The sequence below is a fragment of the Schistocerca cancellata genome, chromosome 9, assembly GCF_023864275.1.
Source record: "Schistocerca cancellata isolate TAMUIC-IGC-003103 chromosome 9, iqSchCanc2.1, whole genome shotgun sequence".
NCBI lineage: Eukaryota > Metazoa > Arthropoda > Insecta > Orthoptera > Acrididae > Schistocerca > Schistocerca cancellata.
In genome coordinates, this window is record NC_064634.1 from 200,005,039 (window position 1) to 200,032,191 (window position 27,153).

Below are 27,153 nucleotides of genomic sequence, written 5' to 3' on the forward strand. Positions count from 1 at the left end.
ATGACGTCCGACTGATTCAAGGCAGTTTTATGCGAAGTCCCAGTAACTCTACCAATAGAACCAGTCGAGAGCTTGCAATACTCCAACCAACTGTACAGAAAGTTCTGAGATGGCGTTTTCTATAAATGCTAAAAAAAGGCTCTGAGTACTATGGGACTTAACATCTGAGGTCATCAGTCCCCTAGAAAGTAGAACTTGTAACACCTCGGTTCAGTTTACAGTGATAAAAGCTATGGGAAGAATAATTTAAAATTAAGAATAGAGTTTTTAGAGGGGAAAATAGTGTAGAATCAAGTTCGGTAATTGCAGATCAAAATTATAGTATATCAGCAAGTAGTTTAACGTCTGAGTACAGCAAAGCCACGGAAGCTCCGTCATGGAGAAGGCAGTGACGTTAAATTCTTGTGATGAAAAACCTATAAAAAGACCTGATCGTCATTATTGCCGCCTTTTCTCCTTGATTGTTTCGTTAAAGGGCGGGGAAACCGTGTCAGTCAGCGAGAAATAATTAGACTGGACTTTATCGTGTTAAGATTCACGATAAACTGTTAGAATATTACGGAGATTAAAAGTGATGTAGTGTACGATCTCTGACTGTTGGTAACAACAGAGTATTAAGGGGATTTTAGGACTTTAGTTCTAGACTGGAACTTTATGAACATATAGACGACAGAAACTCAAATTGTCTGCTGATACGAGTGAATTGAGAGGTACCGGTATTCAGATATTAACGTGTGGGCTTTTGAAAGTGTCGTGTGTCTTTAGTTGCGAATCTGGACGTAGAGTGCGTGCATATCGGCATTTGCTAAATAAAAGCGATATTTACAAGACTCGCAGTAATAGCAAAACACAAGGCCCGCACCTCATCGGAGAGTCGTCGCTGTCAAGTCGCGAAGAAAAGCCGGAAAACCTACCGACAATACGTATCTACGAGCAGACGTCGACGTGGAGTACCTAAAAAGGCAACCACAAGAGAGTTGGGAGTACTTCAAACTAACTAACCGTCCCGGAAGCACAGACGCTTCCTAGAGACCACCAGGAGGCGTCCACGGCGCCGCAAGAGGTCGCTACAGCCGCGGACATCTTTCCTTCCGCTCGACATGTGACTGCAAATAGAGCCAGCCATATCCATGCGCCAAGCAGTATTTAGGCTGGCGCAGGAGCCTGGAGAGGTTTCCCAAGGTGGCTTCCATCAACTCCCCCTCCCGGATGATGTCCTCTCTCCCTCCATTTATCCCTCCTATCAACTCTGATCCTCACTCCCCCTCCTTTCCTCTGTCCTTTTCCCGGGCTCCCTCTCCCCCCCTTCCATCCTCTTTCTTCCCCACCTCCCCTCTCTTTGCCCCCTTCTCTCCCCCGAGTCCTTTTACATTTCCCTCCTCTTCCTCCTCTCATTCCCTCTCGCGTCTGCCCTTCTCCCCCTTTATTAGCCCTCTCCCTCCTAGGTTCCCCCCCTTTTCGTTTTTTCCTCTCCTCCCTCCTTGTTTTTCCCCCTCTTCCAGGTCCCCCCCCCCATCTGCCTTTGGCTCGGGAGTGCCATATTTGTGCCGCCATTTTCGTGCAGTGTTTTACAGTGTGTGTTTTTCCAGTGAGTGTTCCGTGTTGTGTCTTTTGGGAAGTGTAGCGAACAGCCATCATACTGTCGCTGGGTGTGATTTTTTATCTCTTGCGAATAGAAACCAGACAGTCGCCATGTTTTTTAATTGTGTGTCTACTATGTTACTTGTCTGATTCCTGTGTATTTTATCAACATTGCCAACCCCTTTTGCTTTCTGTTTTAACTTTCCGCATTTTTACTCCATTTTACACTTTAAGTCACCATTTTATCGCCTGTTTTTCCTTGTTTCTTTCTTCTTCCTTTTTTTTTAAAAAAAGTCTGTAGGCTGTAGAGCAGCGTACTAAGCTGCTGCCAGCCCGCCCCCTTCGGGGGAAATTGAAAAAAAAAAAAAAAAAACACCTGAAGAGGCAGTTCACGCCGAGCGAGCCCCCTGGTGTCATCGTAGCCGCCGCGTCATCGTCCAGCGCCGCCAGCGCCAGCGCACCGGAGCCATCCTCGCAGGGCCTCTACTCGTCCTCGGACTCAGGTGACGCCAACGTGGACTCCGCGCCGCTCTTCACGAGACGCCCGGGGCTTGGTTTGGTGAAGTTGTATGGTTACTACACACAGTTTATGTTTGGAATAATCTCTGATTTAGTTATTGGTAGGCTTGGAGGATCAGTCCTACCTCACGAATATTTGTTTTGTAAATTTTGAAGAAAGACTTTAGTTTAAATAAAACCGCTATAACTCACACTCAGATTTTCCTATCCGCGGACGGCGGATATATTACAAGTCTTTTTAGTTGACGCCACTTCGGGGACTTGCGTGTCAATGATGAATATGATGATGAAGGACACACAACACCCAGTCCTCTGACGGGAATCGAACCCAGGCCCCCTTGCGTAGCAGGCGGAGGCGGACATCGGCTACGGAGGCGGACATCGGCGGACTGAAGACTAGAGCTACAAGAAACGTTGTAAATTATCACATTTTCTCGGGGATGTTCAGTCGGTTCTATAAGCGGTATTTCACCCACGTATAATTATGTAGATCTAAATTTTTCTCCGAACATAACCACTTGGGATGAAGGCTATCTAACTATTCCATTGGACAACCGCCTCCGCCAGCAACTGCAGAGTCTGATATCCTCGACGCTGGAGTGGATGGGCGCGCACCTACAGACGCTGCGAAATTTCGCTTCTTAGTAAAATGTTGCCTTGCTGGTAAGTACTTGATGCTCAGAGGTGCACTGCAGTGAACTTGAGACGGCATCCCACCCCCGCAGTGTACCGCGCGCTAACGAGAGAAGCGCGGAGTATTTTTACCTCGCGTCTGGCCGCATTCCTACGGTCGACACGCCCTTTGCATTTCCTCCATCATCAGAACCTTTTACATATCCGGCAGACGGCTCCGCAGCGCGCAGTTTTTGCCGGAATAATTTCGGCGCCGCGCGTGCTCTCTCTCTCTCTCTCACACACACAATTTTCGGGCAGGCCGCGAAGTTGGCGCCCCGCTCGAGTGCGGAAGTTGCTTCTTCGCGCGGGCGCCGAGTTTTGGGCGGACTTGACGCGCCTGCGGGCCGGAGTTGTCTTAGCGCGCTAATCGCATTACACCTGGCCGCCGGCTTCGTTAGGGGGCGCGGAGAGGCGAGCAGACGCGAGCAGAAGGGCTCCCAGCGCCCAGGACCTGTCGCCACACCCCAGTCTGCCTGCAGTCTCCCTCCACCTCTCTTCCCGGAGACACAAACTCCACGCCCAGATCTCAGAAGAGACACTGTGCCACTGTATCAGTCGTTACGATACACCTGAGCCAAAAAAACTACAGAAAAGAGATAAAATAACACCTGTCATACATATAACGTTCCCCAAATGTTGTTGTTGTTGTTGTTGTTGTTGTTGTGGTCTTCAGTCCAGAGACTGGTTTGATGCAGCTCTCCATGCTACTCTATCCTGTGCAAGCTTCTTCATCTCCCAGTACCTACTGCAACCTACATCCTTCTGAATCTGTTTAGTGTATTCATCTCTTGCTCTCCCTCTACGATTTTTACCCTCCACGCTGCCCTCCAATACTAAATTGGTGATCCCTTGATGCCTCAGAACATGTCCTACCAACTGGACCCTTCTTCTTGTCAAGTTGTGCCACAAACAAACTCCTCTTCTCCCCAATTCTGTTCAATACCTCCTCATTAGTTATGCGATCTACCCATCTAATCTTCAACATTCTTCTGTAGCACCACATTTCGAGAGCTTCTATTCTCTTCTTGTCCAAACTATTTATCGTCCATGTTTCACTTCCATACATGGCTACACTCCATACAAATACTTTCAGAAACGACTTCCTGACACTTAAATCTATACTCGATGTTAATAAATTTCTCTTCTTCAGAAACGCTTTCCTTGCCATTTCCAGTCTACGTTTTATATCTTCTCTACTTCGACCATCATCAGTTATTTTGCACCCCAAATAGCAAAACTCCTTTACTACTTTAAGCGTCTCATTTCCTAATCTAATTCTCGCAATATTACCCGATTTAATTCCACTACATTCCATTATCATCGTTTTGCTTTTGTCGATGTCCATCTTATATCCTCCTTTCAAGACAGTGTCCATTCCGTTCAGCTGCTCTTTCAGGTCCTTTGCTGTCTCTGACAGAATTACAATGTCATCGGCGAACCTCAAAATTTTTATTTCTTCTCCATGGATTTTAATTCCTACTCCGAATTTTTCTTTTGTTTTCTATAATGCTTGCTCAATATACAGATTGAATAACTTCTGGGATAGGCTACAACCCTGTCTCACTCCCTTCCCAACCACTGCTTCCCTTCCATGCCCCTCGCCGGCCGTTGTGGCCAGAAATGAGTGCTGCAGGGTCCGGACGGGCTGGCCGAGCGGTTCTAGGCGCATCAGTCTGGAACCGCGCTACCGCTACAGTCGCAGGTTTGAACCCTGCCTAGGGCATGGCTGTGTGTGATGTCCTTATGTTAGTTAGGTTTAAGTAGTTCTAAGTTCTAGGGGACTGATGACCTCAGATGTTAAGTCCCATAGTGCTCAGAGCCATTTGAACCATTTTTTCACGCTCCTCGACTCTTATAACTGCCATCTGGTTTCTGTACAAATTGTAAACATCCTTTCGCTCCCTGTATTTTACCCCTGCCACCTTCAGAATTGGAAATGTATAGGATACAAATTGTACGGATGGTAACGGATTCCAAACTGGATATTTTGGAATAAAGAAACAAGTGTCGGCTGTGCTGTGCAGTACGAGGTACTAAATGAGCCAAGTATGTGTGTGTGTGTGTGTGTGTGTGTGTGTGTGTGTGTGTGTGCGCGCGCACGTATTCGTAAACTCATTATTTTTTCATGATCTCCTTTTACGATGGGCGTTGAATGGGTCATGTAACTAGTCTTTTTCTGAAACCAGGTTGGTCTTATTCGGGATTCCAAAACACCACATTATTCCCCACCATTTTGGCTACAAAATACTATTTTTCTACATAATTTCCGTTCAGCGCGACGGCTTTAAGCCACCTTACTGGAAGGACCTGTATGCCACCATGGTAACATTCTAATGGTCGATGTCACAGCCAGCATCTCGCTGCATCAGTAACCTCCGCATCGTCCACGTACTGCACCCCGCGTAGTGCATCCTTCATTGAGCTGAACAGATGGAATTAGGAAGGTGCGAGATCCGAGCTGCTGGGTGGACGAGGAAGAACAGAAAAGTTTTGCGAGCGCCTCCGGGGGCACAGAGTTGTGTTGTGTCTTGCGTTGCAATGGAGAAGGATGATGATGATGATGACGATGATGATGATTTTTGGTTTGTGGGGCGCTCAACTGCGGGGTTATCAACGCCCGTACGAAGTCCCAACCTTTGCGCAATCAAATTGCTTCACTTTCAGGAATGATGATGAAATGAGGACAACACAAACACCCAGTCATCTCGAGGCAGGTGAAAATCCCTGACCCCGACGGGAATCGAACCCGGGACCCCGTGCTCGGGAAGCGAGAACGCGACCGCGAGACCACGAGCTACGGACAAATGGAGAAGGAGAAGTTCGTTTGCATTTCTGTGGCGATGAGCACGCTAAAGTCTTTTCTACAATTTTCTGAGTTGACAGTTGTATCATGAGGTAACGGCCTTGCCGCAGTGGATACACCGGTTCCCGTGAGATCACCGAAGTTAAGCGCTGTCGGGCGTGGTCGACACTTGGATGGGTGACCATCCAGGCCGCCATGCGCTGTTGCCATTTTTCGGGGTTCACTCTGTCTCGTGATGCCAATTGAGGAGCTACTCGACCGAATAGTAGCGGCTTCGGTCAAGAATACCATCATAACGACCGGGAGAGCGGTGTGCTGACCCCACGCGCCCCTCCTATCCGCATCCTCCACTGAGGATGACACGGCGGTCGGATGGTCCCGGTAGGCCACTCGTGACCTGAAGACGGTTGAAAGTTACAGAAGACTGTCGCCATGACTTTACCGGCTAAAGATTCGGCTTTGAATGTTTTCTTCAGAGGAAAGGTGGTGCGGCGCCACTCCACGGATTTTCTTTCCGGTTCGAACCCCTGTGACAATGTTCGAAAAACAATAAATTATAACGAGCAAGCAGTTCTGCACAGATGGTCCTTCGTTGCTCTTTATGGTCTTCTGTTGAAGAGCGAGGAACCATGTGAACACTCACCGACCTTTGAGTACTCCAATTGGCGGATGAGTGTCTCAGCACAAACAACGAATACGCCTAGTTGAGCAACGAGGTGTTTGCTGCGATCCGTCGATCACCTCACATAAGTGTGTCCGCACGTTCCAATATTGCGCGTCACTACTATGTGCGGCCGGCCGACACGCGGGAGATCGTACAGGTTTGCGCGATTAGTTGCGATGATCACTACGTGATTGAAAATCGATTTTGCTGTCAATAAACCATCAAAATTACGGCCAACGCCGACCTTCCTTATACACTCCTGGAAATTGAAATAAGAACACCGTGAATTCATTGTCCCAGGAAGGGGAAACTTTATTGACACATTCCTGGGGTCAGATACATCACATGATCACACTGACAGAACCACAGGCACATAGACACAGGCAACAGAGCATGCACAATGTCGGCACTAGTACAGTGTATATCCACCTTTCGCAGCAATGCAGGCTGCTATTCTCCCATGGAGACGATCGTAGAGATGCTGGATGTAGTCCTGTGGAACGGCTTGCCATGCCATTTCCACCTGGCGCCTCAGTTGGACCAGCGTTCGTGCTGGACGTGCAGACCGCGTGAGACGACGCTTCATCCAGTCCCAAACATGCTCAATGGGGGACAGATCCGGAAATCTTGCTGGCCAGGGTAGTTGACTTACACCTTCTAGAGCACGTTGGGTGGCACGGGATACAAGCGGACGTGCATTGTCCTGTTGGAACAGCAAGTTCCCTTGCCGGTCTAGGAATGGTAGAACGATGGGTTCGATGACGGTTTGGATGTACCGTGCACTATTCAGTGTCCCCTCGACGATCACCAGTGGTGTACGGCCAGTGTAGGAGATCGCTCCCCACACCATGATGCCGGGTGTTGGCCCTGTGTGCCTCGGTCGTATGCAGTCCTGATTGTGGCGCTCACCTGCACGGCGCCAAACACGCATACGACCATCATTGGCACCAAGGCAGAAGCGACTCTCATCGCTGAAGACGACACGTCTCCATTCGTCCCTCCATTCACGCCTGTCGCGACACCACTGGAGGCGGGCTGCACGATGTTGGGGCGTGAGCGGAAGACGGCCTAACGGTGTGCGGGACCGTAGCCCAGCTTCATGGAGACGGTTGCGAATGGTCCTCGCCGATACCCCAGGAGCAACAGTGTCCCTAATTTGCTGGGAAGTGGCGGTGCGGTCCCCTACGGCACTGCGTAGGATCCTACGGTCTTGGCGTGCATCCGTGCGTCGCTGCGGTCCGGTCCCAGGTCGACGGGCACGTGCACCTTCCGCCGACCACTGGCGACAACACCGATGTACTGTGGAGATCTCACGCCCCACGTGTTGAGCAATTCGGCGGTACGTCCACCCGGCCTCCCGCATGCCTACTGTACGCCCTCGCTCAAAGTCTGTCAACTGCACATACGGTTCACGTTCACGCTGTCGCGGCATGCTACCAGTGTTAAAGACTGCGATGGAGCTCCGTATGCCACGGCAAACTGGCTGACACTGACGGCGGCGGTGCACAAATGCTGCGCAGCTAGCGCCATTCGACGGCCAACACCGCAGTTCCCGGTGTGTCCGCTGTGCCGTGCGTGTGATCATTGCTTGTACAGCCCTCTCGCAGTGTCCGGAGCAAGTATGGTGGGTCTGACACACCGGTGTCAATGTGTTCTTTTTTCCATTTCCAGGAGTGTAATTACTACGTATTCCCTCACATTGATGGCACGAAAGCCCATGTATATCCTGCCCATAGTGGTGAGCCTGCACCACATTTTCCCAGAGACCTCGGCAGCGGGATGTTCGACATCTCGTTCCCGGGGTACAGTTTTTTAAACGCAGCTTAAACTCGTTTTTGAATGTTTCCAGGTTCATGTCCACAAAATTTTGATGATTGATTGTTTCGTAAATGTCATTTTCTTTTAGTGTAACAGGTACATCACAAAGGATTACCAAAAAGGGTTCCGCTTCTAGGGCGTCGTCCTTTACACTACCTCAAGTGACGCAGTTCAGTGACTACTGTAACGTGCGGTTAGGTTTCTCCGACCACTTCTATGCTTCAGTCTCGCGGCTTCGCTATCAGGGGGTGCTGATAAATTCTCTTTTGTTTCATCTATTTGGCCTTTTCCCTGGTTGTTACATCATTCTTGCGTTATTTTGTTAACTCCATTTTCTTGTTCTTTCATATGTTATTAATTCTTGAAAAAAATCATCGCAAGAGTTTTTCAGAATCACGTATTGCTACTTAACCCTTAATTTTTTAATAATTTTTACTTTTTTCATGCTTTTATTTTAAGTGCATGTTTTCCACAAGTAAAAAAGTAATGCTTTTCAGTCTGGTGTATTTTATTGTTTCAATACGTAGAGTTTCTATTAATTGGCTTGTTTTTTCTACGTTTTTCTGCAGATCTGAAGATGGTCGTCGGTGGTTGGCACTGCTAGTCTAAGGACCAAAATGTTTTATAATCATAGCCAGTAATAAAAGAAATTTATTCTAAATTTCTTCTACTTTAGTTTAAGGATAAAAACCTTTAAAAAAATATAATAATAAAAAAAACAGAGTTAAGATTCAGTTTTATTTGTGATACTTGTTGCCAGCAATGTGGATCTGATAATGATTAGCCAGTTACGTGCAGTTTACATTTTTCATTGTTGCGCACTGTTATCTGCCAAGAACAATAAGCAGTAAATCCAGGTAATGCTGCAGGCTTCAGCTATACCAACTGATATTCCCTGCCGGTCTGGTGTATTTACGTACTTACTACGAGCAGGATAGGAACCAAAACTTAATCAGGACGTACACAGATACTGAAGATTACGCAGTTGCATGACAGGTTTCAAAGAGAGCGCCTGGAGGATGAGAAGTAGGAGAGGGATTAGCTTTTCCCGAAGAAAGGCCTGGAGAACTTTGTTCTCTGAGGAACAGTGCGCCTCGCACAGAGAACACTCATTCTTTGCTGAGGCTTCGGCCAATTTCTTCTATGGGCCTTCGGAGACTTTTTGAAGGAGGACAGCAGGATTAACGGTTGTCGTCCCCTCATCCCTGACCTCAGCAACCATTCACTTGATCTGCTAACGCACATGACGCTGTCGAAAATCCGTTAACGATGTAACGCTACGAAACAAAAAAAGAATCTCCTTTCGTTGTCTTCCTGACCTCTCTATTACCCTAAAAAAAAATCGATTGCCAAGTTTACAGTTCCGATGGTGAAATTGGAATATGACGAAGACCGAGATGTTGCTGCCACCGAGAAGCACCACCATCTCCTCCTCGTTCTTCTCAGGGTTTGTGTTAACATAATTGTCACCCTCGTATTTTTCTCTGTTCTATTATGGATATTGGTCTCCTGAAACTGAATCAGTTAATGCATATCCTGAGACTAACAATACTGCTGCGGAAATATAGCAGTAGTGATCAGGGAGAAAGCACTGCACGATGCACAACTATCTAAACTGGTACAAATGAAGCAAATTACTTGTATTTACCCTCACCACAAGGAATAATAGTGTAGTGGTTATCAGGTCTGCTACACAAGTTTTATATGCAGTTTTCATTTCACGGATAGGATAATACGAAAATGGAATCAATTCACAAACCACTATAGATTATATAAGAGGTGAGGAAAAAGTAACCGTTCGAAGCCCGTACAGTCCTGAATAGGTATGCTAATCAGGCAAAATCGCCGGCTGCACGTCCCCGTCCGGCAGGAATCATCGACCCTTCAAGGCCTTTTTTAAGGGACCGAAGGCATGGTAACCGTATGTGGAGGGATCAGGCCTGTAGGGCGGTGCTCGAATGCCTCCCACTTGAGATGGCATAACATTTGCGATACGGGGACGTGCGTTATCGTGAAGCAACGGCACCCCTTGTCGCACCCCCAATGGTTTTCGACAGACAAGCTGCCCCACACACATTCTTCATTCTCCGAAGAATGTCTACCGGTGTTTGTCCTTCGGCAGCCAAGAAAAGAATGATAGCACGTCCGTCCTGTTTGGCCGCATTTGCTAAAAAACGTCACCATAGCTCACTTTTCTGCGTTTATCGAACGCACGTTGGAAAAACGCCAACGCCGTAGTAATCTGTTGCCTACATGTTCGTGCTTATCCGGATATTTTCAAATGGCACCCTCCTTCCTCCCATTTTTGTTACATATTCGAATACTGTCCGCCGCTCGTGGTCTCGCGGTAGCGTTCTCGCTTCCCGAGCACGGGGTCCCGGGTTCGATTCCCGGCGGGGTCAGGGATTTTCACATGCCTCGAGATGACTGGGTGTCTGTGTTGTCCTCATCATTTCATCATCATCCAGGAAAGTGGCGAAATTGGACTGAGCGAAGACTGGGTAATTGTACGGGCGCTGATAACCACGCAGTTGAGATCCCCACAAACCAAACATCATCTCATATTCGAATACTACACCAAAAAATACGTTCGGTTTGCTCAAACCACTGTTTTCCATTCGTTGTACATGGCGCTATAATCGACAAATATGATGTGTACCTGCTTTTGCAATTAAGACCCAATGTATTTGATTCTAGTTTTCATTTACGATTTAAAATAAATCTTTGCATTCTAACGGTTGATATTGATATGCAAAGGTTACTTGAGAGTTGAAAATGTGATTGTACAGTACAAATTATATGGTTAGGCACTGTCATTTCTGGCAGATAAGCTGTTTGTATGGTAACGAAGTTTTCTGTTCCGTGAGGAGGTTGATCGTGGTGAGCCCCTGAACCACAGGAACGTATGATATCGATGATCGCGCTCGAACCCCGCCACCAGGGTGACTGATTTTACTCTGTGTTTCCCTCCAACTGCCATAGCTCTTATTGTAATAGGGTAAAATGGCAATGAAGTGCTAATGACAGGCGCACCTGCCATGGATACTCTCCGAAATCAAGCACACCAATGGTGAGAGACCAGGGGACTCAACGATATCAAGCATGCCGATGGGAACATAAAACTATTACATCCACGTCGTTATCCCTAGATCACGCTAAACATGGTTTCTAACCATACATTGAAACGGTTAACCGTATTGTACTGTGAAATCAAAGTTGCAACACTATAATAAGTTTCAAACATAAATCTCAATACTTATTTCAAGATCAAAAATGTTTACAGTCACATCGTAAATGAAATGTAGAATCAAATGCGTCGGTTTTTAACTGGAAAAACAGACACAGTACATTTTTATCGATTACAGTACAATCTACAACGAATAAAAAACTTTGGCGTTGTATCCAACTACGCAATAAAAAAGGGGGGGGGGGTGACATTTTAAAATACAGTAGTGATCTCGTCCACGCAAGAGGTGTGGTGAAATGTCTAGTTGTAGCACCGACAGACGTCCCCTTTACTAATTTTAACTTTTCACACAGAGCATTTTTTTCGCACAGTACGTCATTTTCTAGATATTTAATTGTCTTAAGTTGTAGAAAACACCCTGTACACCCGCATCAGAGTCACGCTACTTTGCATACTGTATACGCTGCAGCAACGTCCTAAAACAGCTTTTTGATCGCGTCTTATAGTTTACGAGGGGCGTTTGAAAAGTGCGTGCAAAGTCCGAGAGATGGCACCACCAGCGCGTATCGAGGTCATGTTTAGTCAGTAGCGTCTTTGGAAAGAACGCACACCAAGTTTCAGCCATATTGGTCTATTTCTTTGTGTTTGGCATTCGTGAGAATCAAGGAGGTCGAGTGATTGTCAAAAAATGGACGAAAAAGACTTTCGTGTGGTGATTAAACATTACTTTATGAAAGGCAAAACGCCTCAGGAGACTAAATAGAAGCTTGATAAACATTACGGTGACTCTGCACCTTCGATTAGAACAGTTTATAAGTGGTTTCAAAATTCTCGGAGCGGCCATATGGGCACAAGTGATGCTGAACGTTCTGGACGCTCTGTGGAGGCTACGACTCCAGAAATCATTGATAAAATCCATGATATGGTGATGGATGACAGAAGAGTTAAGGTGCATGAGATTGCTAGTGGTGTGGGCATCTCGAATAAACGGGTACATAATATTTTGCATAAACATTTGGACATGAGAAAGTTATCCGCAAGATGGGTTCCGCGATTGCTCACGCTTGACCAAAAAGGGAATGAAACTTGAAACTTCCTGGCAGATTAAAACTGTGTGCCCGACCGAGACTCGAACTCGGGACCTTTGGCTTTCGCGGGCAAGTGCTCTACCATCTGAGCTTTCTGCAAAAACGGAATGTTGTGAAGTGTTGCAAGGATGGTTTGCAGCTGTTCAGGAATAATCCGCAGGACTTTAAGCGTCGTTTCGTCACTGTGGATGAAACATGGATACATTACTATACTCCTGCGACCAAAGACCAATCTAAACAATGGGTTACCAAGGGAGAATCTGCACCAAAAAAGGTGTAGACCATTCCTCCGGCCGGAAAGGTTCTGGCGACTGTCTTTTGGGATTCTCAAGGTATAATCCTCATTGACTTCCTGGAAAAGGGTAAAACTATTACAGGTGCATATTATTCATCGTTACTGGACTACTATCTGTTCCCCAATTTGAAGAAATGGCTGGCGGGACAAAGATTTTATTCAAACGAGGAGGTGGTTGTAGCAACTAATAGCTATTTAGCGGACTTTGAAAATTCCTATTATTCGAAAGGGATCAACAAATTAGAACACCGTTGGACAAAGTGTATAAGTCTAAAAGGAGACTATGTCGAAAAATAAAAAAGGTTTACTGCAAACACGTAAGTAGTTTTTATTTTTGCACGGGCTTTTCAAACGCCCCTCGTAAATGGGTATGGACCATACCAGATAGGACTAGCATCGGAAAATTCAAAGTCTACAAGGAAAGGCGACACGAATGATCACAGGTTTGTTCGACAAACAGAAAACTGAATTGACAGAGACCTGAATATGGACCAATCTATACCGTGGAAAACTAATTTCAAAGTTTCAAGAACAAGCTCTAATTGAAAAAATCTATAAATGCACTAGACCACACTTCGTATCGTTCCTATAGTAATTACTAAGACACGATAATACGAATTACAGAGCTCACAGAGACTTTACAGCTATCAGCTTTCGCCAAGTTAAACACGCGAATGAAATATGAAGCAGCCTTAATACGTTGTTCAATGGAAAGTACCCTCTGCCACGCACTTCGAAGTGATTTTCAGATACTGATACAGAATTAGGAAGATTAAGAGATTAATCTTCCATCGACAACGAAGTTGTTAGAGACGGAGCACAAGCTCCTAGGAAGGGCCTGAACGAAATTTGCTGTGCTCTTTCAAAGAAACCATCGCTATATTTGTCTTAAGCGACTTAGGAAAATCATGGAGAGCTAAATCTGGATGGGCAGACGGGGATTTGAACCGTTGTCCTCCCGATTGTCAGTTCAGTGTGCTTACTTCGGTCGGTATATAGATGTAGAACCATCACATCCAGCTCAGCGGCGTCACCCGAAGACCAAGCACGCCGAGCTGCGATCGTCGAAGGATGGAAGAGATTTCAAGTACGCCTTTACCGCACGCGCGTGAGTATCAGTAAACAGTTGCTCGCTCACAGTAAGCTGTACTGGATGGAGCAGCGACGTAAGACGGCGGTGTTTACCCCGGCGATGCAGGGGATGACGGAACAGATTTGCGCTAAGGCGCTGCGCCCTTGCCGGTTTCCGGCCCATCGGCGCACTGTGGAACGTAGACCGCGACAGGATTAGGCACTCGCCCGCCGCTGTACGCAAACTCAAACAGGCGCCGCCTGGATTATCGCGAGCTATACGGCACACAGTAGCGGCACGCCGCAGCGGCACGCTGCCCGCATGGCGCTGGCGTTAGCTGGGTTGCCTGCCACGTAGGCGCTGTTGTGAGCTCTTCGTCGACAGAAGCCACCTGATACGCACGACTCCATTGACTGCAGGAGCTACTGGAAAACTATGTGGGACTTCCATTCGCGCTTTAGTTGTCCTAGTTTCAATTATTTTTTGCCGACCCTGCCGTCATCAGTTATAGAAATAGTGAACATGCCTATGCCTACCATGTGCTATGAACAATAACGCGTACAAAATAATTATATTATTGTTATTATTATTAAAGAACAGTAAACCACGTGATACCACATTCGTTGACTTCGACAACTCAGAATCAAACTGTCATTCTTCAATAAAACATTGAATGCGGACAATGCTACAGATCTGTAAGTTACAAAAGCAAGATATCATATTGGCAAACAAAGTTTTATCTTCCAACCTAACATACGAGGACTATTCGTTTATTAAGGTCCGATCGGTCGCGAAATGAAAACCAAAGTGAAAATAAAAAATGTTTTATTTGCAACAGCGCCGCGCAGGATTAGCCGAGAGGTGTAAGGCGCTGCAGTCATGGACTGTGCGGCTGATCCCGGAGGAGGTTCGAGTCCTCCATCGGGCACGGGTGTGTGCGTTTGTCATAAGGATAATTTAGGTTAAGTAGTGTGTGAGCTTAGGGACTGATGACCTTAGCGGTTAAGTCCCATAAGATTTCACACACATTTGAACATTTGCAACAGTTGGCTACACCTTCCATCTAGTTCCCACATAGTCGCCACTCCGGCTTAGACATCTGTCGTAGCGTTGTACCAACTTTCCAGTACACTTGTCACAGAATTAGGCGCCTGTGCTTTGCGGCAATCCTGTATGCTGGTATTCAGCTCGTCTGTGTCAAAACGTTGTCTCCATAGTCAGCAGTTCGTGTGAGCACAGATGAAAGTCAGAGGGAGCCAAGTCGAAGCTTTATGGTGGGTAACCAAACCTTTCTCATCGAAACCACTACGGGAACGTCTTTATTGCCCCTACAGTGTGCGGCCGATAATTGTCAAAGACAAGCAAATGCATGACATATACGTTATGTGGGCTGCCTCAGGTCAGGCGAAATCTCAAAACAGGTACTCGGCTAGAGACACGATTTTCTAGGCATCTTTACGTGCTAATTGCGCGATCAGAACTGAAAAGAGCGACGTCACGCTATCGACGGGCATACTAGAGACACCGCCCAACACTCAAGTGAAAAGCTTCATCGCATTTTCACTGTGATTCCTATTTCGCACCCGACTCGACCTTACTTTCCTGGACCTTACTTTCCGAATAGCCCTCGTAGATTACGGGTTACGCAGCAGATCAGTCTCTCATCACAACCTACATTCAAAAGATTAACACAGAAGTAAAAAACAAATATAGTGCTATGAACTGTCTCTTTTGGAAGAAAATACAAATTCATTACATTATGGGTCAAAGCTTTTGGAAATACATCATTCACACAGTTCTGAAGATAGAGCAGCTTAACAGCTCATGCACCGAAGTTGCTGACAAGAATAACATAAAGAAAAATGCAAACGAAAGTAGAGGATTTGTTAGATGACGGCCAGTTGGCTTTAGGAAAGGTAAAGGCATCAGTTCTGACGTTGTGGTTGATAATGCAAGGTACACTGAAGAAAAATCAAGAGACATTCACAGGATTTATCGACCTGGAAAAAGCGTTCGACAATGTAAAACGCTGCAATATGTTCGCAGTTCTGAGAAAAATAGGAGTAACTTGTAAAGAAATGGGTAATGTACAATACGCACAAGAACCAAGAGAGGGTGGTAAGACTGGAAGACCAAGAACTAAGTGCTCGAATTAAAAACGGCGTAGGACAAAGATGTAACCTTTCGCCACTACTGGTCAATTAATTCATCGAAGAAGCAATGACAGCAATAAAAGAAGGTGCAAAACATGGGATTAAAATTCAAAATGAAAGGATATCAATGATAAGATTCACTGATGACATTGCTATCCTCAACGAAAGTGAAGAAGAATAACAGGATGTGTTTAATGGAATAAACAATCTAATTGGCGCAGAATATGAACTAAGGGTAAATTGCATAAAGGCGACAATAATGAGAAGTAGCAGAAATGAGAACAGCGAGAAACTTAATATCCGAGATGCTGATCACGAAGCAGATGAAGTTAAAGAATTCTGATAGCCAGGCAACAAAAATCCCATGACGACGGAGCAAGGACGACATGAAAAGCAGAACAGTACTGGCCAAAAGGGCGTTGTTGGCCAAATGAAGTCTACTAATATGAAACACAAGCCTGAATTTGAGAGAGAAATTTCTGAGAATGTACCTTTAGAGCACAGCATTGAAGGGCAGTGAGACATTGACTGTGGGAAAGCCGGAACGGAAAAGAGACGAAGCATTTGAAATATGGTGCTACAGAACATTGTTGAAAATTAGGTGGACAAGGTAAGGAATGAGATGGTGCTCCACAAAACAGACGAGGAAAGGAATATATAGAAAACGGACAAGAAGAAGGGATAGGCTGCCAGGACATCTATTAAGACATCATGGAATAACTTCCACGGTAATAGAGGGAGCTGTAGTGGGCAAAAACAATGGAGGAAGAAAGAGACTGGAACATATGTAACAAATACATTGAAGCGCCAGAGAAACTGGTGTAGGCATGCAAATTCAAATACAGGGATATGTAGACAGGCAGAATACAGCGCTGCGGTGGGCAATGCCTTTATAACACAAGGAAGTGCCTGCTGCAGTTGTTGGTTACTGCCGCTACAATGGCAGGGTATCAAGATTTAAGTGAGTTTGAACGTGGTGTTACAGTCGCCGCACGAGTGATAGGGCACAGCTATCCGAGGTAGCGATGAAGTGGGGATTTTCCCTGACGACCGTATCACGAGTGTACCGTGAATATCAGTAATCTGGTAAAACATCAAATATCCGACATCACTGCGGCCGGAAAAATATCATGCAAGAATGGGACCAAGGACGACTGAAGAGAGTAGTTCAACGTGACTGTAGTGCAATCCTTCCATAAATTGTTGCAGATATCAATGCTGGGCCATCAACAAGTGTCAGCGTACGAACCATTCAATGAAGCATCACTGACATGGGCTTTTGCAGCCGAAGCCTCACTCGCCTACTTTGGCGACTACACAACACAAAGCTTTACGCCTCGCCTGGGCCCATCAACACCGACATTGGACTGTTGATTACTGGAAACATGTTACCTGGGGCCCTATTCTGTATCTTTCCGCAATTTTGCCGATCGGTTCGGTACGCGGCGAGCCCCAACACTATTCTGTAAGCATTTCGGGAGGGATGCCGAACGGTCCTAGCGAACCGAAACGCTGTTGTCAGTTCCCCTCGCGCCAACCAATCAAAAGCAATCTGTCTCAGATCCGCGCATGCGCACTGAAGCGCCACAGTGGCAAGAACTGGAAGCGGCTAGTAGGCACGCTATTCTTCACAGCACCGAAAAGTGTGGTTATAGAGTTCGTAATACTGTTCAAATTTCAATGACCACGTGGTTCCATGAATGCATGGTAAGGATAGAATATTGACTGTGCTCTGGAAACTGTCATAAATGTCATATGATGTCATTTTATTCTCATTCACATCGACGTCTTGTTTTGGGTTTTACGTTTCGGAATATGAGTTAGGAATGGAGTGTAGTACCACACTGTACAAACAAATTTATAGAAACACCTGAAAAATTCGTCATTTTTTCTGTTTTCTGTCGTTCCTTAGTTGCTTCAAAATTCATGGAGGTACGTTCTGTCTATGCAACTAGTTTGCATACGCGTTTCGCTTCTTTTATTTGTGAAGCATCTTCATGAATAAAAGAACCGAAACACGTACGGCAATAAACAAATTGCCTTCAATTAGTTGCATAGACGGGACACATCTCCACGAAACCGAAACGTTGTTTAGGAGAGACTCAAAGAATAAGAAGATGCATAGAAAGTGGTTGTAACTCCCTCCTAGAGAGTCAAATGATGAAGTGGCCTACTTCCCTATAAGATACATCAACGATTTGGTTCATAAAAACAAAATATAAAAAATGCCTTTTCGAGAGTGTGTGGCGAGTGCAGCTATAGAAGTTTGTTGCAGTTTATAACATGCATGTGATGAATCAAAATGTTTTATATATGGTGGTACAGTCCGAAAATATTGTGGCGGGAATCTTTAATCTCTGTCTACTGTTGTTAAGAATTCGTTCGCAGATAAATACTTGTGACAAGCTAGAGTTTTGCTGCTAGTTTCATTCGCAGTAATTTGTGTTCTTCGATTCCTGTCTGACCACACATTCGGAAATAGCTAGTACTCAGAAAAAAATGGTAAATTGCTTGTGTCAAGAAAAAGTATAAATGTCACTGTCAATTGTTTCACGCACAGTAATTTCATCTTTCATTTCTTAAACATATGGAAGTCGCGAAATTAAAGATACTCGCTACTGAGAAAGCGTGCTCTTTTGTGTAAATAACAACGAATATTTCAGGAAAATGCCTAACTTTGACGATTAACAAAGTCTCAGAATGTGTTACAAACACAAAAAGGAAAAAAGGTATTTTCGTACTCAGCAGTACGCGATCCTACGACCTATTACACGGCAGTTCGTTGCCTTACCAACGTAGCTACTCTAACATGTATGCCTTCAGCGCTTTATTTCCGTCGAGACAGACTCAGGCTAACTTCGTTGCCGAACGGTGCGGGCGTAAGTCGTAAATACATGAAAATTTGGAAGGTTTCCTCTTATCATGCTTCACAAAATTTCTTTGCATTGTTACTTAAAAATTTTAAATGCGTTTTGATAATTAACAAGTAAACCATTTGCAGAAAAAAGTACGCGAAGTCACTAGTAATTTCAGCTAACACGCATGTGATACACGTAAGCAGAGCCGATCTTTTGAAACTTAATGATTTTTCAAACTCTTCATTACAAAAAATAGCAGGTATTTTGTGAGAATATTGACGAAACAATTTTCTATATTACAATCATTCACAGTAACTACAAAACAAACCCTATTTCTAACAAAGGAAAATAGTCTATTATGAACTCACTTTCCACTCGGATGCGTCCTCGTGATTCTTCAGTAATACAGTCACTAAATCCGAATCTAAAATCGTTCAATATGTTTAAAATAACAAATTCTAGGTGTAAATAAACCACACCGAACCGAAAGAGAGTTCAAAATGGTTCAAATGGCTCTAAGCACTATGGGACTCAACTTCTGAGGTCATCAGTCCCCTAGAACTTAGAACTGCTTAAACCTAATTAACCTAAGGACATCACACACATCCATGCCCGCAGCAGGATTCGAACCTGCGACCGTAGCCGTCGCACAGCTCCAGACTGTAGCGCCCAGAGCTGCTCGGCCACTCCAGCCGGCCCGAAAGAGAGGGAGATACCGAAATCCAAAACCTCTCGATACAGTTGTCGAAAAGTCGGCAGGAAGACCGATCGGTAGCAGGTCTCAGAAGCTTACTGAATAGGAACTTCGGATAAAGAACCGAAAATGACTACTGAGGCTAACCTACTGCACCGATCGTTATGAACGATACAGAACAGCGCCTCTCGTCGGACGAATCTCGTTTCAAATTGTATTGAGCATTTGGATGTGTATGGGTATAGGGACAACCTCATGAATCCATGGATCCTGCATGCCAGCAGGGAACTGTTCAAGCTGCTAGGAGCTTGAACAGTTGGTGTGGGGCGTGTGCAGTTGGAGTGATACGACTCTGACAGGTGACACGTAAGTAAGCACCCTGTCTGATCATCTGCATCCATTCATGTCCATTGTGCATTCCGCCGTACTTGGGCAATTTCATCAGGACAATGGGACACCCCAAACGTCCAGAATTTCTACAGAGTGGCTCCAGGAACACTCTTCCGAGTTTAAACATTCCGCTGCCCACTAAATTCCCTTCACTATTTCAAAGTTACTCATATTGGCAGCAGTTCTTGATTCGAATTCAGGAATATTTACTTCGCCTTTTTTGGTGAAGGATTTTGGTAAATCGTGTTTAGTAAGACCACTTAAGTGGCACTGTAACATTACCATCTCTGTCGCAGAGTGAAGGTAATGATGGTGTCTTGCCGCTGGGGTACTTCAGCCAGAAATGCTAAAGGACTTCCACATTCTTACAATGGAACACTGTGACTGAGGCAGGCGTCCTACTTTCTTTGTGGTGCTTATCGGTTTCTGTTGTGAGAAGTATTCGAGGTGACTCGCCTGTTTTAATAACATGATGCCCTGCTCTTTGTGCGTTTGCGATGCCATTAACCGACTTCGTACGGCGCCGCCGCTGGACCGGACGGGCGCGGCAGAGAGAATGTTAATTGACGGCGGGTACTCAGAGGGACGCAAAAGGCGCGGCGGGGGTTCTCAGGAGCTGCCCTCCCATCCCATCGAGCCGGGCGCTATTTTCCTTCAACTCGACGCGCGCGCGCGCGGGGAGGCAAGGATGGCCACAAAGGAAACCATTCCGGCCGGGCCATTACGAATGACTGGCGCACAATGACGCTCCCACCGGCGTAACAGTCAGCAAAAAATAAGAAGGAAAGAAGCGCCTTAATTGCGTGATCCCAATCGGCAGAGTACGGACGTCGGCAACTTCTGGACAGCTGAGGATGACGGCGTGGAAGCGAATGCTCCGCCCGCTGCGCAGATCTTTATCTGCGACAGCTGCACGTCCCATATTTCTGTGTTTCCTCCTGATGCTTTCCTATCTCTTCATCGATCCATCCACTTTCGACCGAAACTGGTGGCGCATTGGGTAGATCACTGGACTCGCATTCCGGAGGACAGCGGTTGCATCCCCTGTCTGACAATCCTGATTTAGGTTTCCTGTGGTTTCTCTGAACCGCTTTAAGTAATGACACGTAGTATTTCCTTCCATATCCTTCCACATATCGAGTGTGCGCCCGGTCTCAAATGATCTCGTCGTCGACGGTACATATAATCCAAATATTCCTCGTTCCCATTCCCCATAACCATTCAACACAATGTATCATCCATCTGCTTGTATCTTCTACGAGTATATTGCCACTTGTAGCGCACGCCCCTTTATCTTACTTCAGACGCTTTAGTGCAGTGGTTCCAACCTTTTCCAACCTTTCTTAGACCGTTACCCCATGAGTACAATCAGGCATTAGCTCTCCCCTCCTCCTGCCATCTGTTGCCCCCCCCCCCCCACCTCCCCCGCATTATCAACAACTTTAGCACCTAACCAAACTATAGTATAAAACCTTTTCAGTGAACATTTTTATTTTTAAAGTTTTGAAAGATGAATGAGATGAATGATATTTAGTGTGTGTGTGTGTGTGTGCGCGTGTGTGTGTGTGTGCGCGTGTGTGTGTGTGTGTGTGTTTTTGTTAGAACGAATGGCGAAGGAATTCGTGGTGAATCTCAAATGCTACCCACAACTTCGTCTCACGAAAGAAAGCTAACTGTCCACAATGACGGTACCCACTTGTCACAAAACACGTTTCCCCTATATTACTCCTCTCCATTGCGGAATTTGCTTGACCTGCACACTGTAACCCCATTTAAAATAAAACAAGTTCAGATGTGTTCACTATAATTACTGTTCGTAAATCACTTCGTTGCTACACTCCTCACTTCTGCTCTGGCAGAAACTGGCCGACTTCAGGCTGTTAATGCTTTGTGTTTAATCACTCATAGAACAATAATAATAATAATAATAATAATAATAATAAAACTGTTTACAGCACTGTAGTAGCCATCGTGTAGTAATGAAACAATTTCTGGACTACTGCAGGCACTATCTACAACTTGGAGAAGAGATTTTATTGAGATATTTAGCATTTGTCGAACTTTTATCATCATCGATGTGCGGGACAAAGCACAACGTATGTGTGCAGTGGGTGGACTATGTGAGGAACCTGTAACCTCCACCGCATTAATGCTACTAACTGAGAGAAAGTAGTTATTGTTAACTTACATAACCAATATTAGAGTCTTACACAATTCTGATAACAGTAATGATCTTTCGAAAATAATTTAGTTTCGTGACTGAAACAGAATGGAATCGTTTACTTTTTACCCCTCAGAAAATTTCATTTTACCCCTCAGGAGGTAATTAACCCCCGATTGGGATCGACTGCTCTAGTGGACCCACAATTGAAGACTGGAAATGGAAACGCTGAAAGTGGATGTTTTCGTTTATTTTTTCCTGTAAACTGCAGAACATGCCGTGGCTAATAACTTGAGACACGTTGAAAATACCAATGAAACTTCCTTGCATTTCATATTACCGTCCCTTGACTTAACAGTGAGTAAGTTCCTTTTCTTCGTGCCAAGAGAACGGTGGAACTGCCGGGGGTGTCTGACGGTGGAGGTAAACATATTATAAACTTGAATAATAGGGGCGAAAAGAATGGAAAGGAAACGGGATGCGAAAGCGGTAGAAAGGAAATAATGACTCCCAGCCGCACAGGGCACTGCAGTACTGCAACGGGGAGAGCTGAAAATTTGTGTCGGACCAGGACTCGCAGCTGTATGTTCCGCTTCTCTGGAACGGTTGCGTTAGCCGCCTTGGCCATCCGGACACCCTTTTCATCAGAGCCAAATTCCCAACTCCCCGCAACGGCCCCGCCCATTAACCTGCTACTCGCAGATTTCTGATCCCGGAGGAGATCGGGCGTTGGTCGTCCCTCTGCAATGAAACTGTTTTCATCAAACAGCCATCGCGGCGACAGAAGTATAGATATGAGTGGAGTCTTTTCTGTCGGACATATCCGATAGCAAGATTGGAAAATAGAGACGAATGCTGAGCTAAGAATTCAAGGAAAGCGGTATGTAACAAACAAAAGAACAACTGTTGCTCAGAAAGAGCCACCACAACGAGATGTACACTGAATCATTAGAATTCAGCTGCATATTGTGCAGCACAATAAAATAAAATTTCGTGTACTTTTGGGGTTCAAACTGCATGACCTTCCTACCATAAGAAATACGCCTCATTTCCGTGGATCAACAGCTTAAGTACTGACGGAAACAAGGTCCTGTTTGCCACGGTCGATTGTCTTCAAGCGGCATATACGGAATTTAATTTCTCATTGTGTCAGTGATGTCAGTACTGTATTCTTAGTTACTGATCGGAAATAAGTGAGCTGATGCCGCGCACATTAAGTAATTCCTTGGAAGTGAAGCGTGGCAGTTACACCTTCACCTAAATTTTGTTATAGGACAGGTTTTTGAAACAATTACGCAACATGTGTAAATTCATATAAAGGTAAGTTCATGTTAGACATCCACATTCAACCTGAATAATTAATTTCAGTCACAGGAGGAAGAGGAGATTGGTGTTTAACGTCCCGTCGACAATGAGGTCATTAGAGACGGAGCACAAGCTCGGATTAGGGAAGGATGGGGAAGGAAATCCGCCGTGCCCTTTCAAAGGAACCATCCCGGCATTTGCCTGGAGTGATCTAGGGAATTCACGGAAAACCTAAATCAGGATGGCCGGACGCGGGATTGAACCGTCGTCCTCCCGAATGCGAGTCCAGTGTGCTAACCACTGCGCCACCTCGCTCGGTTGGAGTCATAGAAATGATTTGATATTAAGTGTAGAAACGATTGCCAGCTTCCATAGTAATCCGAAACATAACTGTATGCTAGTTGGAAATAAGGGAACGTTTTGGAGGCAGAATGGCCGACTCGAGCACAGAGAGAAACTCTGAACGCTGGTACACTCAGAAACCCTGCTCAACTTTTCTCAGAAGCCAAGCGAGAGGAGCCGGTCATTGCCTTAGCCGGGCCCCGCATGTACTTTCGTGATACCACAGGATGCTCGCGCAGGTGTTTTTACGAGGTGAAACGAGGACGAATTTTTAGCGGAAGGTGTTATTGACAGCTGACACAGCCGACTTTTGGAGCCGACACTGCCGATCGGTATCTTGCAGTTCGAAAGAGAACCCCGAGCTAGGCCTAGGAAAACCGTGAGACGCCACCGAAAGCGTAGGTTCTAAAAAAAATTTTTGCATGGACGCAAGACCTTGGATATTGATTCACCTAAACTATGAACAGAGAGGCAGAGAAGCACCACAGTGATGATGGAAAGCTTTGAAAGCTGCCTCACTGATCGAGGAGAGAGAAAGGAATAGCGAGGAACGGCATTTTTCAGAGAAGAATAGTACACTACTGGCCATTAAAATTGCTACACCACGAAGGTGACGTGCTACAAACACGAAATTTAACCGACAGGAAGAAGATGCTGTGATATGCAAATGATTAGCTTTTCAGAGCATTCACATAAGGTTGGTGGCGGTGGCGACATCTACAACGTGCTGACATGAGGAAAGTTTCCAACCCATTTCTCATACACAAACAGCAGTTAACCGGCGTTGCGTGGTGAAACGTTGTTGTGATGCCTCGTGTAAGGAGGACAAATGCGTACCATCACGTTTCCGACTTTGATGAAGGTCGGATTGTAGCCTATCGCGATTGCGGTTTATCGTATCGCGACATTGCTGCTCGCGTTGGTCGAGATTCAATGACTGTTAGCAGAATATGGAATCGGTGGGTTCAGGAGGGTAATACGGAACGCCGTGCTGGATCTCAACGACCTCGTATCACTAGCAGTCGAGATGACAGGCATCTTATCCGCATGGCTGTAACGGATCCTGCAGTCACGTCTCGATCCCTGAGTCAACAGATGGGGGCGTTTGCAAGACAACAACCGTCTGCACGAACAGTTCGACGGCGTTTGCAGCAGCATGGATTACCAGCTGGGAGACCATGGCTGCGGTTACCCTTGACGCTGCATCACAGACAGGAGCGCCTGCGATGGTGTACTCAACGACGAACCGGGGTGCACGAATGGCAAAACGTCATTTTTTCGGGTGAATCCAGGTTCTGCTTACAGCATCATGATGGTCGCATCCCTGTTTGGCGACATCAAGGTGAACGCACATTGGAAGCGTCTATTCGTCATCGCCATACTGACGTATCAGCCGGCGTGATGGTATGGGGTGCCATTGGTTACACGTCTCGGTCACCTCTTGTTCGCATTGACGGCCCTTTGAACAGTGGACGTTACATTTCAGATGTGTTTCGACCCGTGGTTCTACCCTTCATTCGATCCCAGCGAAACCCTACATTTCAGCAGGATAATGCACGACAGCATGTTGCTGGTCCTGTATTGGCCTTTCTGGATACACAAAATGTTCGACTGCTGCCCTGGCCAGCACATTCTCCAGATCTTCAGACTAAATAAATGATACATCTGGACAACTGGTGCGTCATAATCACCGCACTGATACGAAATTTAATTGGTTGACATGGAAAAGCGGCATCATCAGCATCCAACCCCAGCAGGATGACTATTCTGCTGTACTCTATAGTTGGAGTAAACATTTTCATTACTTTAAAGTATACATGATGTTTCAGAATGACGTTTTAAAACTTTGGGGACGGGTGCCTTACACCAAACCAAGAAAATAATGTCCTGTAAACCTGGGCTTTAAAATGTATACCTTGAGAGTTACGAGCACTTTTTCATCTTCGCTACAGTGAAAAACATCTCTACTACGGAACAAGTGGCGATAGCTGTTGACGTATGCACTTCAGAGCTCATGTTTTCGCGGCACTTTTCTCTTGTTTTGACGTAAGGAACCTGTTCCCAAATTTTTAAAATGCCCTTCGGAAACACCTTATACGTATTCAGCAGAGATTCGCAACAGATAATTAAATTTGTGTTTTAAGACTCCGCCTGTAGCAAAATACAAAGCTTTACCTGTTTATTACACTTTTCCATCTTCATTGAGTCTCATTTTGATTCTGTAAAACATCGAAACAAAAGTTATTTCACCCTAAAAACTATAATGAAACTACAACACTGTGCAACAAAACTCTGTTTGGAACATTCACTGAACTATACAAAGGTGACACCCTACAAAAAACGTAACAGAAAAAAACCTGTTTTCTTCGTTCTCTTCCCACTCCTGTTTTCCATCTCTCTCTCTCTCTCTCTCTCTCTCTCTCTCACACACACACACACACACACACACACACACACACACACACACACACACATATATATATATATATATATATATATATATATATATATATATATATATATATATATATATTCAAAAATAAGCACCATAACACACACAAATCCAACGATGAACAAGTGAGCAACGACAATAACATGACACATCTCACTGAGTGTATTGTCAGAAGTGTCTGCTCAGATCACATTTCGCAACATTTTGTGCAAGTGCATGTGAGGTGAAGTAGTGAGCGGAAATTTATGAAGAACTGAGTGAAAGCAATGCACTAAATAGTAGCTGATTGAGACACCAGCCAGGGACACGAAACAGGACGGAAAATGTAAGTACAGAAACGTACATAGCCTCTAACCTCGAAACAGGTCTCCACAAATACGCAATAATTTTCTTCGTGTCTAGTTTGCAGATGACATGCTGTCAAAAAAACGAAGAAAACGAGCACTAAAATCTATGTATAATAATACAGTTCAATTAGCAAAATGTTGTTCATGGCTGCGCGTTCAGAGACCGTGAATAGTTACAATTGAAAGCAAACAGCCCTCGGTCACTATTTTTAACGAATTAGCCGGATTTCAACACTGCTAGGAGTGTCTTCCTCACAATTTAAATCAAAGAATGGTCTATAACATGATCATAGTCATAATTCTGTGACCATGTTATAGACCATTCTTTGATTTAAATTCTGGGGAAGACACTCCTAGCAGTGCTGAAACCCGGTTAATTCGTTAAAAATAGTGACCGAGGGCTGTTTTCTTTCAATTGTAGCTCAATTAGCGATGTAATTTTAAGTTGAGTGTGGAAACGAAACGAAGAACATTGCAAATATTGTACTTCTTAGGCCTACAGTAGTTAAGTTATTACAAACGTGATGTTGTACTTTACAGAAAATAACAATTTAACCCACGGAAGATGACACATTGGTGTCGAAACTTGTCTGGGGAAATATAAAAATAAAGTAATTGTGTTTGCGTAAGACTGATTTCCAAAACAATCCGGTTTTTAAATTGCAAAACAAGAGGAGCTTCAAATATTAACAAAATGAGTATAACATCTACATTGCTACTTTATTTTGATGGCGAGCAATCACAACGAA

General features: G+C 45.1%; 1 protein-coding gene and 1 pseudogene across 1 annotated transcript in view; one reads left to right on the plus strand and one right to left on the minus strand.

Moving 5' to 3' along the window:
• LOC126101283 (uncharacterized) overlaps nucleotides 1-27,153 on the minus strand; it is a 171,033-nt gene that overhangs the window by 117,975 nt on the left and 25,905 nt on the right. Inside the window, exon 3 of the mRNA XM_049911964.1 lies at nucleotides 2,889-3,112. Coding sequence (XP_049767921.1) covers nucleotides 2,889-3,112 — 224 coding nt within the window. The remainder of the gene's footprint in view (nucleotides 1-2,888; nucleotides 3,113-27,153) is intronic.
• Nucleotides 5,670-5,787, plus strand: LOC126102403 (5S ribosomal RNA; annotated as a pseudogene).